Source organism: Eucalyptus grandis, chromosome 5, assembly GCF_016545825.1.
Source record: "Eucalyptus grandis isolate ANBG69807.140 chromosome 5, ASM1654582v1, whole genome shotgun sequence".
NCBI lineage: Eukaryota > Viridiplantae > Streptophyta > Magnoliopsida > Myrtales > Myrtaceae > Eucalyptus > Eucalyptus grandis.
In genome coordinates this window covers 22,650,580-22,668,466 of record NC_052616.1, presented here as the reverse complement: position 1 = coordinate 22,668,466, position 17,887 = coordinate 22,650,580, and the positions used below count along the sequence as shown (strand labels likewise).

The 17,887-nt window shown below is 41.1% G+C and overlaps 1 protein-coding gene across 1 annotated transcript; it reads left to right on the top strand.

Annotated features, from left to right (window-relative positions):
• Positions 1 to 7,883: 7,883 nt before the first annotated feature.
• LOC120293730 lies at positions 7,884 to 8,375 on the top strand. The gene has a single exon (XM_039313455.1). The coding sequence runs from the start codon at positions 7,884 to 7,886 to the stop codon at positions 8,373 to 8,375; it is 492 nt and encodes a 163-aa protein (XP_039169389.1).
• Positions 8,376 to 17,887: the final 9,512 nt, after the last annotated feature.

Sequence of the window (17,887 nt, the reverse complement as noted above, 5' to 3'; positions counted from 1 at the left end):
CTTAGACCGCAAATGCAAGAATCAAACCGAACATCCGATTGTCCGCAAAAGATAAATACATGGGGGATCTTTCATGATGATTCTGCATTTTTCGGATGTCCGGACTCTTCGGTAGTCCAAACTCTTCCGTGTCAAAGGCTCCCCCTTTCAAAAGAAATTCCAAGCGCTTCTATCAAGATCATAAGTAGTGCTGTAGTGCGCTCTCGTGAGGATTCTAAGGTGACAAATAACTAGTGTCTACATTTTCAAAGAGATGGAATAAATTATTTTGGACGTTATGCTAGAAACATGAATGTTGTGTTGGTGCTGAATTAATTTCTTTTGTCTGAACTCATGAATGGTCATAAAGTTTAAGGAGTTGAAAACTACATCAATCATCGCATACGACATTAATGCATCTGTAGGATCGTTTCATCTCAGGATTATGGTATCTTTCCATTATAAAAGATATGCTGTCAACCCAATCCACAGTGAAAGAATTCAGAAACCAGTACCATCATAGGCCCTAGAAGAGTAAGCATGGCTAATTTTAATTACGAGTGGCTAGTTCTAACAGTCCTCATCGTTAATGCACTCGGCGACGTCTTATGTCGAATCTGCAGTTGGTCATAGCGAGTTTGAAACATGCGCGAGACAATTGGATGAATGGTGCGGAAAGGAGATCTTGCTGAGGATTTTCTTCAACGACGCCAATCCCTCAGGTGATTGCTGCATGGAGCTTACAGCAATGGGAAAGGCATGCCATGACAAAATAGTCAGGGCGACTCTTTCGTCGTCGCCGATGTACCAGAAGAACTCAAAGGCAATCCTAGGGAGAAGCCAAAGCACCTGGAACCATTGCGTTTCAACAGTGCGGTCATCCTCTCCGCACAACACATCATGTCCGCCGGTGTCCAACCTCACTTGTGCAAAACAGATCGTCTCAAGAATATTTCGCAGCCAAGGAGAGCTCAGCAACGACTGTTGTGGAGTGCTCGTGGGCATCGGGAAAGATTGCCACGACAAGCTAGTCGGAGCGTACATCGCCTCCGCGAAGCTTCGGTCGAACAAGACGGCGATTCTCAGTGGGAGTACCTCGGTCTGGAATTGGTGTACGTACATCGCGCCAAGCCTTCCATCCGTGAAGGCATGCGCGACAAAGCTCGATCACGATTGCGCCAGAGAGATCAGAGTAGGCATCTTCCACGGGAAAGGACAAGTTACTAAACCATGTTGCGCGAAGCTTGTGAAGATGGGGCCGAAATGCCATGATAGATTGGTCAAGACCAGTCTAGCGAAGCCTCAGTTCGTGAACAGTTCAAATGCCACCTTAGATAGAAGCACTAAGATTTGGAAGAAATGTGTTTCATACGTTTGACTAAAATGCGCATGCCGTTGAGCAGATTTCCTACAAAAAATGAGCATATCGAATGTAAATTACGGTTTCTCTTAATTCTTTAATTGAATCTTGATTCTTTAATCGAATGATACCGTCATTTCATTTCTTTAATCGAATGATCGAATCATACCGTCATTCTTTTCATCTTGTACACTTTGACTTTCTCATTGGGAAAACATATTAGTAAGTTATACTTGTGCTCAATTTGATTAACTGATGTTATAAAGAAGAATTCTCATCGCATTATTAAGTTATACACATATATTCTAATACTAATTTTGATATCATTTCCAAATCTCAAATCACATGGACTTTCGTGAAATCCTTTAATGGTAGTTTTATAACTAATCTAAGTTTTGATTTTTCTTTGAGGTCTTTTTTTTTTTTTTTTTTTTTTTTTTTTTTGCTTAATATCATATTTCATCATGTAATTTAATGAAGATTCTAACCAAAATTTATGTGATAGAGTTAATTTTAACTTTAATTTTTAGTGGAAACTTTGTTTATATTTGATTTCTCATAAACATATGATTAGTTTAATTTAAATTTCCTTTAATATTATACACACTTATTTTTCATAGAATATATTGAAGTTTTGATAGGCCAAATTTGACAATTTCATGCTAATAAGTTGCCACGTCTTAGTTTCTTCTTGGAGGAATAAAATGATTTCACATTGAAGAACGTGTCAAAATTGAATCCCGAATCTTCGAACTTTGAACTCACTATATTCTTGTTAATTATATGAATATTTATGGATACGTCTTTCGATAGGAACAAGACAGCTACTAGTCTTGATAAAAAATAAAAAATATAAATCATTTTTTTTTTTTTTTGGTTCGATCAAGGAAAATTTTGTCTAGACCTATGATCCAACCCACGTAGTCCACGCTGTGATTAACAGCCGCCCACTTTTTCATTTTATTAGCAACTTGTTAAGAAGGGCTAGCCAAAAATAGAGCCGAACTTAGGTCGAACCAAAAGCAAGTGGCGCCATAATGTTTCGCGCCCCTTATACGAAACTAGGTCTTTAAGATTCTGGTTGAGTAAAACCGTCATTTGAAGAGCCAATAAAAAGCTCTTGATGCTCGTTTTGAAAAGCTCAGAACATGTATGAATCCTCGAGCTTCTAATGTTAAATGATTGTAGGACAGCAATTATTTTCAAGATGGCATTCAGACTGCAAAGTCTTCAGGAAACCAGGGTACTAACTCCAATAGTTGAAAATTTTGAATGGTTTTGAAGGGTTGAAATCATCAAGAATCAATCTGATAAAAGTGGAGAAGTGATTTAAAATATCTAGAGATAAACTTTTTACCGTGGAAATGGTGAGAGAGTTGGTAATGAAGAAACATGTGACACTTGATGACGAGCTAGGGCTTGCTGGTCATCGCTTGTGCATGGCGAGGGTTCACAGGCTAGCAGAACAGAAGCAAGAGAGGAAAAGTGTTAAAAAAGTCATAACCTTTGGTTTAAACATAGTAGTTAATAACATATGTCCTAGTTTTGATTATAAGGTGCTTCGGGCTTCATTGTTCGAGGTCTCCCAACCCAAGCTGAGAAATTGTGTGATGGATTTTATACCTGCACTCAGTGACACCTCTTGGACATGTTAGAACGACTTGAGATATAGAAAGATTTAGATTATGGATGTACTCATCTAAATGCGGGGCGGGGAGGGTGGGGGAGAGAGAGGGAGGATTTAATAAGTAGATTAAAGCATCACATTAAGGTCATCTATTATTTCAAGTTGATCTACGGATATGTGCTTTGATTTGGTTAGGTTAGGGTTTTGGTTTGAAAATGTGAAGGAAAAGGAAGGTGTTGGTGAGGGGAAAAGTACCAAAAAAGTGTTACATATTACATTCGTACAAAATCAGTCATCAACCTTTTAATTGAACTAATTTACTCATAAGCATTTTCACACTAGTATTAACTTGGTCCGTCCTACCAATTTAGGCTCGAAATTGCTATCGTGGACATCGATCGTTCTACATGATATGGTTAGTACTGACATGGACTTTTTGAATAATTTTTAAATAATTTGGTCCGTTCTACCAATTATGTCACATAGGACGGCTAATATCCACATTAATGATTTTTGTCATGACTTAGTTGGATTGACTAAATTAGTATTAATGTGAAAAATTTTAGGATAAATTGATTCAATTAAAATATTTATGACTTTTTTAGTACTTTTCTCATTAGCGATATGATGTTTTCCGGTGGGCAATCCGCGTTGACACGGTAACTGCGCAAGCTGATGTGAGTTTTGGCTTAGGGAAAGGCAAAGGAAGGTGTTAGTTCAATTAAAAGGTTGACCCATTGCAGTAAATTCTGTAGACATGATGAGAAGAGACAATGGGCTCAACGAGGATACACTCATGTCCATTATGGAGCTGTTCGTCTTGCTCTCACGTTCCATGGTCGTAAAGGTTTGCCAGTTGTGGCAAGAATAGCGTTGTTAGACACCAGGCTTTTACAATACCAGCATGCTTTCATTGGTACTGTTCAAACTACTTTAAATGCAGGAACAGTTTTTGTTACTCTGTACCCCAACTTCAACATCGCCTTTTCAGATCCCCAGTTACTTTCTTTTATGAAAGTCCAAGTTCAACATACTGGAGCTCCTCAAATTGCTGACTCTGTAGCTGCAACACTACATTACCAGATGGTTTATCGAGTGCAGAACCATGCACTTGACCTCAACTTCAACAACGGTAATGAAGATGCCTTGTTCATCTCCATGCAGAATGACCAGGCATCCTGTATCCATGTTCCTAGACAGATTCCAAAGGATACGTTGGCTAAGCTCCTTCCAGAGACTTGGATTACCAACTACGAAAAGCTACATCGGCACAACAAGCCTTTCCGGTCTACGGACTCGAGTCGTAAGGAAAAAAAAAGATGGAACTGTTTCCATCAAATTTGGCAAGGAAAAGGAAGAAAGTCCTTATATCTTCCAAACCCTCTTCATGATTGAACCATGTGTTCCTCAATCCATTTCCGAGCCGGATCAAAAAAAACATGTTCGACACTCTGATGGTGATGGACATCCTGTTCATTACTATAAAGACAATTATGGTCATTGTTTTTGGGATCCTTTCTGTCAATGTTCCTCCTGCATAGATTCTCCTGACGAGGTAGACCCTTTTGCAAAATCTCCACCTCGACGGAAAAGGCTAAAGGATAAGATGTTCCAAAGGTACTTGGACGGAGATTCCTCCGTTGATACTCTTGGTGAATGTGATAAATACCAATTCATACCACCTCCACCACCACAGTCCAGTACTACATTCCAAGCCTTACCAGATCCACCAAAAACACCACCCCATCTCTCCCGGAAAAAGCAAGTCCTCTCTCCATTTTATAAGCCAATCCTTAAGTGGGCTAAGAAGCACTCTTACCCCCTCAAGTTAGGAAGAAGCACAACCCACTTCTTCTATCGCTATGTTTCAGGATACTGATTTTCCTCCTCTTGTCAAGGAAAGTTCTAAACTCTCATTCCCTGCTGCAGAAGAGTTTATTGATCCCCATGGCAGATACCGCCATGTTCCTAAAGTCCCTACTCCCAACGTGTGGATGAACATGGGAGCAGAAAAAAAAAACCTCCGCTTCGCTGAAGCTGTTCTAAATTGGCAATCAGAGACTCTATTGGCACAAAACAATGCCTTCAAGGCAATTGACTCCAAAATTGGAAATGTGCAACAAGATCTCCGGAGGTATGATGAAAGTACCAAAGATACTTTCTGAATTCGGAAAAGGCTTCACGCCTTGGAATCGGGACAACATCTTGGGTACCATTATCTTGAAAATCCGAAGCCAGAAATAGAGAAGCTCAAAAACCAAATCCAGCTTCTTGAAGAAGGAAGATTCAAACCGTTTGACCCATTGGCACCTCCTGTTAAAACCGGGTATTTACCCCCACTGCCACAAACATCCATTTTTGCCACTATTCCAACAAATCCTAACAGAAGAGAGCCGGATATGGCAGACATACGAAATCGCCTCAAAGCCCTGCAGAAAGAAAAGGGGAAAGAAAAAACACCACCTACAGGATCAAGTTCCATTGTTATAAGAGAAAGGCCAGATCAGATGATTCTATCAAATCCATTAGAATCTTTTCTAAAGGATTTAGGCACCAGGAACTTGACTCGTTATCCAATGTACTCGAACAACCTGATCCTCCCAATCCAGAAAAACAGACTTTGCTCCCAGTAGAGCAAACTTCTCATGATACTGAAACAGAATCTTTAGTATCCCTCTCCTCCTCCTCATCCTTCTCCATTCCTACAGTTGATACCCTCCCCATTGCACCAGTTACTTCATCAATATTCATGGCTGACCCCCCAGATGATGATATGGAATCAAATTATTCTGACCTAGAAATGGGTCGACAAGCAATCCTACTCAAAGCATGTGTCCATCGCATCAAAACAATTCTTCACCATTGATGATATTCCTTATCGAAATGGCCGATAAGGCTTGAAGAATTTCATACTGGCTGAACACCCGAGTCTATCACCAACCATGATATGAATGACGTCTTGTACAACTTTGTTACAAGATTCACGGGAAGCTTGAAGCTCGGTGGCAATCACTTTGAGAACAAGACCAGATCCATTTTCTAATGTCACCTAATTTCAGCCATGCCATCACTCTCTTATATCATGTCTTTGTAGGAAAACCTGGTGATCTTATAGAGATAAAAAGAAGAGAGTTTTTCGAAAGACGATCTGCTCTCTCCGGGAGAAACATCTTGATAAGCATTACCAAATAATGCTTCAAGCCTTTTATGTCAATTGGACGCCTTTTATGAAAAGACAAGATAAGTGTACTATAAAGAGCATATAAAATTTCATTGTCATGAGACGTAAAATATTTTAACAAACAACGAATTTACTCGGCATGATTTGTACCTTTGGCCCAAAAGGGACCCGGTCTTTCAAGCGGCGCCATCATCTCCCCCGTACCACGCCCCAAGTTTCCTCGGGGGAAGGCGTCGCGGGGATCGACGTGGCTGCCCCCCTTACCCATAAGGGCGTGGCCGGGTCAGCTAATGGGGCCCGAATCTTTATCCAGGCCCAGATCCCGGCCTCGGAGGGGCGTAAGGGGTCACTCTCCCCAAGGAGGTTCTCCCTCCGTTTCCCTCAATAGCAGGTTAAGGACTGCTCGAGATCCGACAAAAAAAAAAAAAAAAACGTGCTTTGTTGGGGTTACTTCGTACCCCTCGAGTCAAACAGATTTTTTTTTCTCTAATATTTAGTATCACGAACCTTCACCGACTAGAAAAGTGTCTCCAGAAATTTTTTTAATGCATATATTCTCCTTCCATTTTAATTTAGTTTTTCGAGTTAAATTTCGACCAATTTCATACTTGTGCTCTCTTGGAATATAGAGTTAAATTAGCCCTATTGAGTCGATTTGGTCTAACAGCCTTCGAGGGGCAATCCGAACTAGCTGTGGTAACCAATTGCATTTTTCCTTTTGTGGTTATACACATCAAAATAAAATCAACAAAACTTGTAATAAAGAGGAAAAATGGGTTAAAAAAAAAGAAACAGAAGAGAGAGAGACCTTTCCTGGCAAGGGCCGTCGGCCATCTCGTGATCCCCGGCGGACATCGCATGATTACCGACAAGGGCCTACTTGCCATGACGCGATCGTGGAGTGGCAACTTTGCCACCATTGAGCAAGGGTCAATCGGCCCACGCTCGGTGGTGGCGAGAAATGTCACCACCATGCAAGGGGGCTTCTTGTCGTCCAGATCTGTGCAAGGGCAAGAGGCCCTCGCCGGTTTCCATGGGAGGGACAGTGTACTCCTCGAGGCCCCGACGTGGGCAGACGATGAAGGAGGGGCGGCGGCGGCGGTGGCACCCCTCTTCCTATAATTCCAAGAAGGACTTTTGGTATGTGCCGTATTGCTCCCGGGTGCATCTTCCAACTAGCAAGACGGGTTTCGGATCAACAGGCGAGCAACAATCTTTGAACGCAAATGCAAGAATCAAACCGAACATCCGACTGTCCGCAAAAGATAAATACGTGGGGGATCTTTCATGTGATGATTCTGCATTTTTTTCCGATGTCCGGACTCTTCGGTAGTCTAAACTCTTCTATGTCAAAGGCTCCCCCTTTCAAAAGAAATCCCAAGCGCTTCTATCAAGATCATAAGTAGTGCTGTAATGCGCTCTCGTGAGGGTTCTAAGGTGACAATAACTAGTGTCTACATTTTCAAAGGGATGGAATAAATTCTCCTGGACGTTATGCTAGAAACATGAATGTTGTGTTGGTGCTGAATTAATTTCTTTTGTCTGAACTCATGAATGGTCATAAAGTTTAAGGAGTTGAAAACTACATGAATCATCGCATACGACATTAATGCATCTGTAGGATCGTTTCATCTCAGGATTATGGTATCTTTCCATTATAAAAGATATGCTGTCAACCCAATCCACAGTGAAAGAATTCAGAAACCAGTACCATCATAGGCCCTAGAAGAGTAAGCATGGCTAATTTTAATTACGAGTGGCTAGTTCTAACAGTCCTCATCGTTAATGCACTCTCGGCGACGTCTTATGTCGAATCTGCAGTTGGTCATAGCGAGTTTGAAACATGCGCGAGACAATTGGATGAATGGTGCGGAAAGGAGATCTTGCTGAGGATTTTCTTCAACGACGCCAATCCCTCAGGTGATTGCTGCATGGAGCTTACAGCAATGGGAAAGGCATGCCATGACAAAATAGTCAGGGCGACTCTTTCGTCGTCGCCGATGTACCAGAAGAACTCAAAGGCAATCCTAGGGAGAAGCCAAAGCACCTGGAACCATTGCGTTTCAACAGTGCGGTCATCCTCTCCGCACAACACATCATGTCCGCCGGTGTCCAACCTCACTTGTGCAAAACAGATCGTCTCAAGAATATTTCGCAGCCAAGGAGAGCTCAGAACCGACTGTTGTGGAGTGCTCGTGGGCATCGGGAAAGATTGCCCGACAAGCTAGTCGGAGCGTACATCGCCTCCGCGAAGCTTCGGTCGAACAAGACGGCGATTCTCAGTGGGAGTACCTCGGTCTGGAATTGGTGTACGTACATCGCGCCAAGCCTTCCATCCGTGAAGGCATGCGCGACAAAGCTCGATCACGATTGCGCCAGAGAGATCAGAGTAGGCATCTTCCACGGGAAAGGACAAGTTACTAAACCATGTTGCGCGAAGCTTGTGAGGATGGGGCCGAAATGCCATGATAGATTGGTCAAGACCAGTCTAGCGAAGCCTCAGTTCGTGAACAGTTCAAATGCCACCTTAGATAGAAGCACTAAGATTTGGAAGAAATGTGTTTCATACGTTTGACTAAAATGCGCATGCCGTTGAGCAGATTTCCTACAAAAAATGAGCATATCGAATGTAAATTACGGTTTCTCTTAATTCTTTAATTGAATCTTGATTCTTTAATCGAATGATACCGTCATTTCATTTCTTTAATCGAATGATCGAATCATACCGTCATTCTTTTCATCTTGTACACTTTGACTTTCTCATTGGGAAAACATATTAGTAAGTTATACTTGTGCTCAATTTGATTAACTGATGTTATAAAGAAGAATTCTCATCGCATTATTAAGTTATACACATATATTCTAATACTAATTTTGATATCATTTCCAAATCTCAAATCACATGGACTTTCGTGAAATCCTTTAATGGTAGTTTTATAACTAATCTAAGTTTTGATTTTTCTTTGAGGTCTTTTTTTTTTTTTTTTTTTTTTTTTTGCTTAATATCATATTTCATCATGTAATTTAATGAAGATTCTAACCAAAATTTATGTGATAGAGTTAATTTTAACTTTAATTTTTAGTGGAAACTTTGTTTATATTTGATTTCTCATAAACATATGATTAGTTTAATTTAAATTTCCTTTAATATTATACACACTTATTTTCATAGAATATATTGAAGTTTTTGATAGGCCAAATTTGACAATTTCATGCTAATAAGTTGCCACGTCTTAGTTTCTTCTTGGAGGAATAAAATGATTTCACATTGAAGAACGTGTCAAAATTGAATCCCGAATCTTCGAACTTTGAACTCACTATATTCTTGTTAATTATATGAATATTTATGGATACGTCTTTCGATAGGAACAAGACAGCTACTAGTCTTGATAAAAAATAAAAAAATATAAATCATTTTTTTTTTTTTTGGTTCGATCAAGGGAAAATTTTGTCTAGACCTATGATCCAACCCACGTAGTCCACGCTGTGATTAACAGCCGCCCACTTTTTCATTTTATTAGCAACTTGTTAAGAAGGGCTAGCCAAAAAATAGAGCCGAACTTAGGTCGAACCAAAGCAAGTGGCGCCATAATGTTTCGCGCCCCTTATACGAAACTAGGTCTTTAAGATTCTGGTTGAGTAAAACCGTCATTTGAAGAGCCAATAAAAAGCTCTTGATGCTCGTTTTGAAAAGCTCAGAACATGTATGAATCCTCGAGCTTCTAATGTTAAATGATTGTAGGACAGCAATTATTTTCAAGATGGCATTCAGACTGCAAAGTCTTCAGGAAACCAGGGTACTAACTCCAATAGTTGAAAATTTTGAATGGTTTTGAAGGGTTGAAATCATCAAGAATCAATCTGATAAAAGTGGAGAAGTGATTTAAAATATCTAGAGATAAACTTTTTACCGTGGAAATGGTGAGAGAGTTGGTAATGAAGAAACATGTGACACTTGATGACGAGCTAGGGCTTGCTGGTCATCGCTTGTGCATGGGCGAGGGTTCACAGGCTAGCAGAACAGAAGCAAGAGAGGAAAAGTGTTAAAAAAGTCATAACCTTTGGTTTAAACATAGTAGTTAATAACATATGTCCTAGTTTTGATTATAAGGTGCTTCGGGCTTCATTGTTCGAGGTCTCCCAACCCAAGCTGAGAAATTGTGTGATGGATTTTTATACCTGCACTCAGTGACACCTCTTGGACATGTTAGAACGACTTGAGATATAGAAAGATTTAGATTATGGATGTACTCATCTAAATGCGGGGCGGGAGGGTGGGGGGAGAGAGAGAGGGAGGATTTAATAAGTAGATTAAAGCATCACATTAAGGTCATCTATTATTTCAAGTTGATCTACGGATATGTGCTTTGATTTGGTTAGGTTAGGGTTTTGGTTTGAAAATGTGAAGGAAAAGGAAGGTGTTGGTGAGGGAAAAGTACCAAAAAAGTGTTACATATTACATTCGTACAAAATCAGTCATCAACCTTTTAATTGAACTAATTTACTCATAAGCATTTTCACACTAGTATTAACTTGGTCCGTCCTACCAATTTAGGCTCGAAATTGCTATCGTGGACATCGATCGTTCTACATGATATGGTTAGTCTTGACATGGACTTTTTGAATAATTTTTAAATAATTTGGTCCGTTCTACCAATTATGTCACATAGGACGGCTAATATCCACATTAATGATTTTTGTCATGACTTAGTTGGATTGACTAAATTAGTATTAATGTGAAAAATTTTAGGATAAATTGATTCAATTAAAATATTTATGACTTTTTTAGTACTTTTCTCATTAGTGATATGATGTTTTCCGGTGGGCAATCCGCGTTGACACGGTAATTGCGCAAGCTGATGTGAGTTTTGGCTTAGGGAAAGGCAAAGGAAGGTGTTAGTTCAATTAAAAGGTTGACCCATTGCAGTAAATTCTGTAGACATGATGAGAAGAGACAATGGGCTCAACAGGGATACACTCATGTCCATTATGGAGCTGTTCGTCTTGCTCTCACGTTCCATGGTCGTAAGGTTTGCCGGATTGTGGCAAGAATAGCGTTGTTAGACACCGAGCTTTTACAATACCAGCATGCTTGTATTGGTACTGTTCAAACTACTTTGAATGCAGGAACAGTTTTTGTCACTCTATACCCCAACTTCAACATCGCCCTTTCAGATCCCCAGTTACTTTCTTTTTTGAAAGTCCAAGTTCAACTTACTAGAGCTCCTCAAAGCGCGACTGTAGCTGCAACACTACATTACCAGATGGTTTATCGAGTGCAGAACCATGCACTTGACCTCAACTTCAACAACGGTAATGAAGATGCCTTGTTCATCTCCATGCCGAATGACCAAGCATCCTGTATCCATGTTCCTAGACAGATTCCAAAGGATACGTTCGCTAAGCTCCTTCCGAGAGACACGGATTACCAACTACGAAAAGCTACATCAGCACAACAAGCCTTTCCGGTCTACGGACTCGAGTTCGTAAGGAAAAAAGATGGAACTGTTTCCATCAAATTTGGCAAGGAAAAGGAAGAAAGTCCTTCTATCTTCCAAACCCTCTTCATGATTGAACCATGTGTTCCTCAATCCATTTCCGAGCCAGATCCAAAAAAACATGTTCGACACTTCGATGGTGATGGACATCATGTTCATTACTATAAAGACAATTATGGTCATTGTTTCGGCACAGGATTCTCTGGAGTTCTCGATATTCATGTTCACAAAGTCGAACAGATCTGGGATAAGATTTGTAAATCCGGGCTTCTCGGCTGTTCAAGTTAGGTTTTTAGGATGTGGTTCCTATTTCTAGTGGTGCATCGAGAATACTCACATTATTTCTGCAAAAATTTCAAGGACGTCGGAAAAACAGGATGGTATGGACCTCAGGATTTGGCGTCATGGGTCTCAGTTCTTTTTCCAAGTCTTGTTTCCAACATGTAGGATGATAGAACCAATTTAGAAATTCTAAAAGATTTCTATCACATTCTTTTTCAATGTTTCTTCCGAGCGGGGAATATCCTTGTGAGGTTGGCAATGAATCTTACGGTTGGAATTTCAAAAGCTATTAGGTACTTATTGGTGAAGTACCACAATAACGTTGAGTGATCGGGAAATCATCTTCCTTCCAGATAAGAGGATGAATGAATGGATAATTCATATTTAACCCAAAAGGATAAAGAATCGAACCTCCATTGAATCTAAATAGGTCTGTATGGCTTTGCCACATGAGGTTCTCCATATTCGAGTAAGGCATTCGTTACGGATTTTTGAATAATCTCGCTGAGGTATTTCCAGCTTTGTGAATCTCGATGTTCTCAATTTTGTATTTCACTCCATGATTGAGCATATGGAAGGCGGAGTCTCTTGATGTACATATTGATCTCGGCTGGTGCTTTTGACATTGATAAGAAGTCGGCAAGTACATTCTTCTTTCCGGGAATATGCTTAGTTTCAAATGACTATTTTGAAAACCATTCAGCCCATCGAAGCGGTTGGGAATTTGGAATGCTTTTGTTTAAACTTAGTCATGAGAGAGAAAGATGCCATGTCTAATTCCACCGAAAGTGGTGGCCGATGAGATGAAACTCAAACTTTTTGATTCCATTTTTTATTTCTAAGATTTCTTTGAAAGTGGAATGGTAATGCATTTCAGCTTGGGAAAACTTTCCACTTTTATGAGCACGAGAGGAGTCTCTTACCATCAATTTCTTCAAAAAGAACAGCTGCCCGGTATTCATCACTAGCGTCGGTTTGGAGAATTCTTTTGCTGTTGATGGTATTTGTAATGGTGGGAGATTGCATAATCTCCTTAAGTTCGGCTTGCTTTGTGCAGGTTTTTCCCCAAGGTGGGGAATTCTTCTTCGGCATGGATTGCAAAGGATCAAGAAACTTTGCAATGTTTGGGACAAAAACCCTAAGATAATTAATTATCCCAAGAAATTGCTGAACTTGCTTTGTTGTGAAGTTGTCTTGAGGAAACTTCAATAATTCTTTAGCGATATGTGGCCCTAGGTAGTATGTACCTTTGTTAAGGTGCATACCAAGAAATTCAATTTCTGTTTGGGCAATATTCATCTTTCTTTGAGAAAGCATAATACCATACTTTTTCACGATTTCTGCAAACTGCTCAAGGAGTTGACAGTGTGACTGCTCATCAGGACTGTAGAGCAGAATATCGTCAATGTATACGGCTGCACTTGATATCAGAGCCATGGTTTCGTTTTTGATGTTATCCATTCCATGCGCTTGACAGGTGAATCCGGGCTGAGAAGATCTCTTCTCATCATGTCTAGAGAACCACAAATCCTCGAAGCACCAGTTTCTCTTGCACCTTCATCTTCATCTTCAACACCTCCAGAATTTCGAGTTTCTAATGCTTCTAAGATAGATTATCTCTATGAAGTATCTCTTAGCGATGAAACAAAGATTTCTGAAACCCAACTCCCCCTCATGAACCCTTATTCTGCTTTCGCCAAACCAACCTCGTCATTTTCACCCATCCCCTCCATCCATGACTTATTCACCAAACCCCAAAGCAAGTAAAGGAGTACGTCCAGTCCTCCAAATTCGATCAGCATCCCATTCCTGCTACTGGAAAGGAATACTTTGTTACTCTCCAGATCCCTCTAGAATTTCCCAGACAATGGGCTCAACAGGGATACACTCATGTCCATTATGGAGCTGTTCGTCTTGCTCTCACATTCCATGGTCGTAAGGTTTGCCGGTTGTGGCAAGAATAGCGTTGTTAGACACCGGGCTTTTACAATACCAGCATGCTTTCATTGGTCTTGTTCAAACTACTTTAAATGCGGGGAGCAGTTTTGTTACTCGTACCCCAACTTCAACATCGCCTTTTCGGATCCCCGGTTACTTTCTTTTATGAAAGTCCAAGTTCAACATCTGGAGCTCCTCAAATTGCTGACTCAGTAGGCTGCAACACTACATTACCGGATGGTTTATCGAGTGCGAGAACCATGCACTTGACCTCAACTTCAACAACGGTAATGAAGATGCCTTGTTCATCTCCATGCAGAATGACCAGGCATCCTGTATCCATGTTCCTAGACAGATTCCAAAGGATACGTTGGCTAAGCTCCTTCCAGAGACTTGGATTACCAACTACGAAAAGCTACATCAGCACAACAAGCCTTTCCAGTCTACGGACTCAGAGTCGTAAGGAAAAAAGATGGAACTGTTTCCATCAAATTTGGCAAGGAAAAGGAAGAAAGTCCTTATATCTTCCAAACCCTCTTCATGATTGAACCATGTGTTCCTCAATCCATTTCCGAGCCAGATCCAAAAAAAACATGTTCGACACTCTGATGGTGATGGACATCCTGTTCATTACTATAAAGACAATTATGGTCATTGTTTTTGGGATCCTTTCTGTCAATGTTCCTCCTGCATAGATTCTCCGACGAGGTAGACCCTTTTGCAAAATCTCCACCTCGACGGAAAAGGCTAAAGGATAAGATGTTCCAAAGGTACTTGGACGGAGATTCCTCCGTTGATACTCTTGGTGAATGTGATAAATACCAAATTCATACCACCTCCACCACCACAGTCCAGTACTACATTCCAAGCCTTACCAGATCCACCAAAAACACCACCCCCATCTCCTCCCCAGAAAAAGCAAGTCCTCTCTCCATTTTATAAGCCAATCCTTAAGTGGGCTAAGAAGCACTCTTACCCCCTCGAAGTTCCGGAAGAAGCACAACCCACTTCTTCTATCGCTATGTTTCAGGATACTGATTTTCCTCCTCTTGTCAAGGAAAGTTCTAAACTCTCATTCCCTTTGAAGAGTTTATTGATCCCCATGGCGAGATACCGCCATGTTCCTAAAGTCCCTACTCCCACTGATGTGGATGAACATGGGAGACAGAAAAAAACCTCTGCTGCTGAAGCTGTTCTAAATTGGCAATCAGAGACTCTATTGGCACAAAACAATGCCTTCAAGGCAATTGACTCCAAAATTGGAAATGTGCAACAAGATCTCGGAGGTATGATGAAAGTACCAAAAAGATACTTTACGAATTCCGAAAAGGCTTCACGCCTTGGAATCGGGACAACATCTTGGGTACCATTATCTTGAAAATCCGAAGCCGAAATAGAGAAGCTCAAAAAACCAAATCCAGCTTCTTGAAGAAGGAAGATTCAAACCGTTTGACCCATTGGCACCTCTGTTAAAACCAGGGTATTTACCCCCACCGCCACAAACATCCATTTTTGCCACTATTCCAACAAATCCTAACGAAGAGAGCCGGATATGGCGGACATACGAAATCGCCTCAAAGCCACCCGAAAGAAAAGGGGAAAGAAAAAACACCACCTACGGGATCAAGTTCCATTGTTATAAGAGAAAGGCGGATCAGATGATTGCTATCAAATCCATTAGAATCTTTTCTAAAGGATTTAGGCACCCAGGAACTTGACTCTGTTATCCAACAGCCTGAACAACCTGATCCTCCCAATCCAGAAAAACAGACTCTGCTCCCAGTAGAGCAAACTTCTCATAAATCTTGAAACAGAATCTTTAGTATCCCTCTCCTCCTCCTCATCCTTCTCCATTCCTACAATTGATACCCTCCCCATTGCACGAGTTACTTCATCAATATTCATGGCTGACCCCAGATGATGATATGGAATCAAATTATTCGACCTAGAAATGGGTCAGACAAGCAATCCTACTCAGCATGTGTCCATCGCATCAAAACAATTCTTCACCATTGATGATATTCCTTATCAGAAATGGCCGATAAGGCTTGAAGAATTTCATACCTGGCTGAACACCCAGTCTATCACCAACCATGATATGAATGACGTCTTGTACAACTTTGTTACAAGATTCACAGGAAGCTTGAAGCTCGGTGGCAATCACTTTCAGAACAAGACCGAGATCCATTTTCTAATGTCACCTAATTTCAGCCATGCCATCACTCTCTTATATCATGTCTTTGTAGGAAAACCTGGTGATCTTATAGAGATAAAAAGAAGAGAGTTTTTCGAAAGACGATGCTGCTCTCTCCGGAGGAAACATCTTGATAAGCATTACCAAATAATGCTTCAAGCCTTTTATGTCAATTGGACGCCTTTTATGAAAAGACAAGATAAGTGTACTATAAAGAGCATATAAAATTTCATTGTCATGAGACGTAAAATATTTTAACAAACAACGAATTTACTCAGCATGATTTGTACCTTTGGCCCAAAAGGGACCCAGTCTTTCAACTGGCGCCATCATCTCCCTGTACCACGCCCCAAGTTTCCCTGGGGGAAGGCGTCGCGGGGATCAGACGTGGCTGCCCCCCTTACCCATAAGGGCGTGGCCGGGTCAGCTAATGGGGCCCGAATCTTTATCCAGGCCCAGATCCCGGCCTCGGAGGGGCGTAAGGGGTCACTCTCCCCAAGGAGGTTCTCCCTCCGTTTCCCTCAATAGCAGTTTAAGGACCTGCTCAGATCCGACAAAAAAAAAATAAAAAAGAAACGTGCTTTGTTGGGGTTACTTCGTACCCCTCGAGTCAAACAGATTTTTTTTTTCTCTAATATTTAGTATCACGAACCTTCACCGACTAGAAAAGTGTCTCCAGAAATTTTTTTAATGCATATATTCTCCTTCCATTTTAATTTACTTTTTCGAGTTAAATTTCGACCAATTTCATACTTGTGCTCTCTTGGAATATAGAGTTAAATTAGCCCTATTGAGTCGATTTGGTCTAACAGCCTTCGAGGGGCAATCCGAACTAGCTGTGGTAACCAATTGCATTTTTCCTTTTGTGGTTATACACATCAAAATAAAATCAACAAAACTTGTAATAAAGAGGAAAAATGGGTTAAAAAAAGAAACAGAAGAGAGAGAGACCTTTCCTGGCAAGGGCCGTCGGCCATCTCGTGATCCCCGGCGGACATCGCATGATTACCGACAAGGGCCTACTTGCCATGACGCGATCGTGGAGTGGCAACTTTGCCACCATTGAGCAAGGGTCAATCGGCCCACGCTCGGTGGTGGCGAGAAATGTCACCACCATGCAAGGGGGCTTCTTGTCGTCCAGATCTGTGCAAGGGCAAGAGGCCCTCGCCGGTTTCCATGGGAGGGACAGTGTACTCCTCGAGGCCCGACGTGGGCAGACGATGAAGGAGGGGGCGGCGGCGGTGGCACCCTCTTCCTATAATTCCAAGAAGGACTTTTGGTATGTGCCGTATTGCTCCCGGGTGCATCTTCCAACTAGCAAGACGGGTTTCGGATCAACAGGCGAGCAACAATCTTTGAACGCAAATGCAAGAATCAAACCGAACATCCGATTGTCCGCAAAAAGATAAATACGTGGGGGATCTTTCATGTGATGATTCTGCATTTTTTCCGATGTCCGGACTCTTCGGTAGTCCAAACTCTTCCGTGTCAAAGGCTCCCCCTTTCAAAAGAAATTCCAAGCGCTTCTATCAAGATCATAAGTAGTGCTGTAGTGCGCTCTCGTGAGGATTCTAAGGTGACAAATAACTAGTGTCTACATTTTCAAAGAGATGGAATAAATTATTTTGGACGTTATGCTAGAAACATGAATGTTGTGTTGGTGCTGAATTAATTTCTTTTGTCTGAACTCATGAATGGTCATAAAGTTTAAGGAGTTGAAAACTACATCAATCATCGCATACGACATTAATGCATCTGTAGGATCGTTTCATCTCAGGATTATGGTATCTTTCCATTATAAAAGATATGCTGTCACCCAATCCACAGT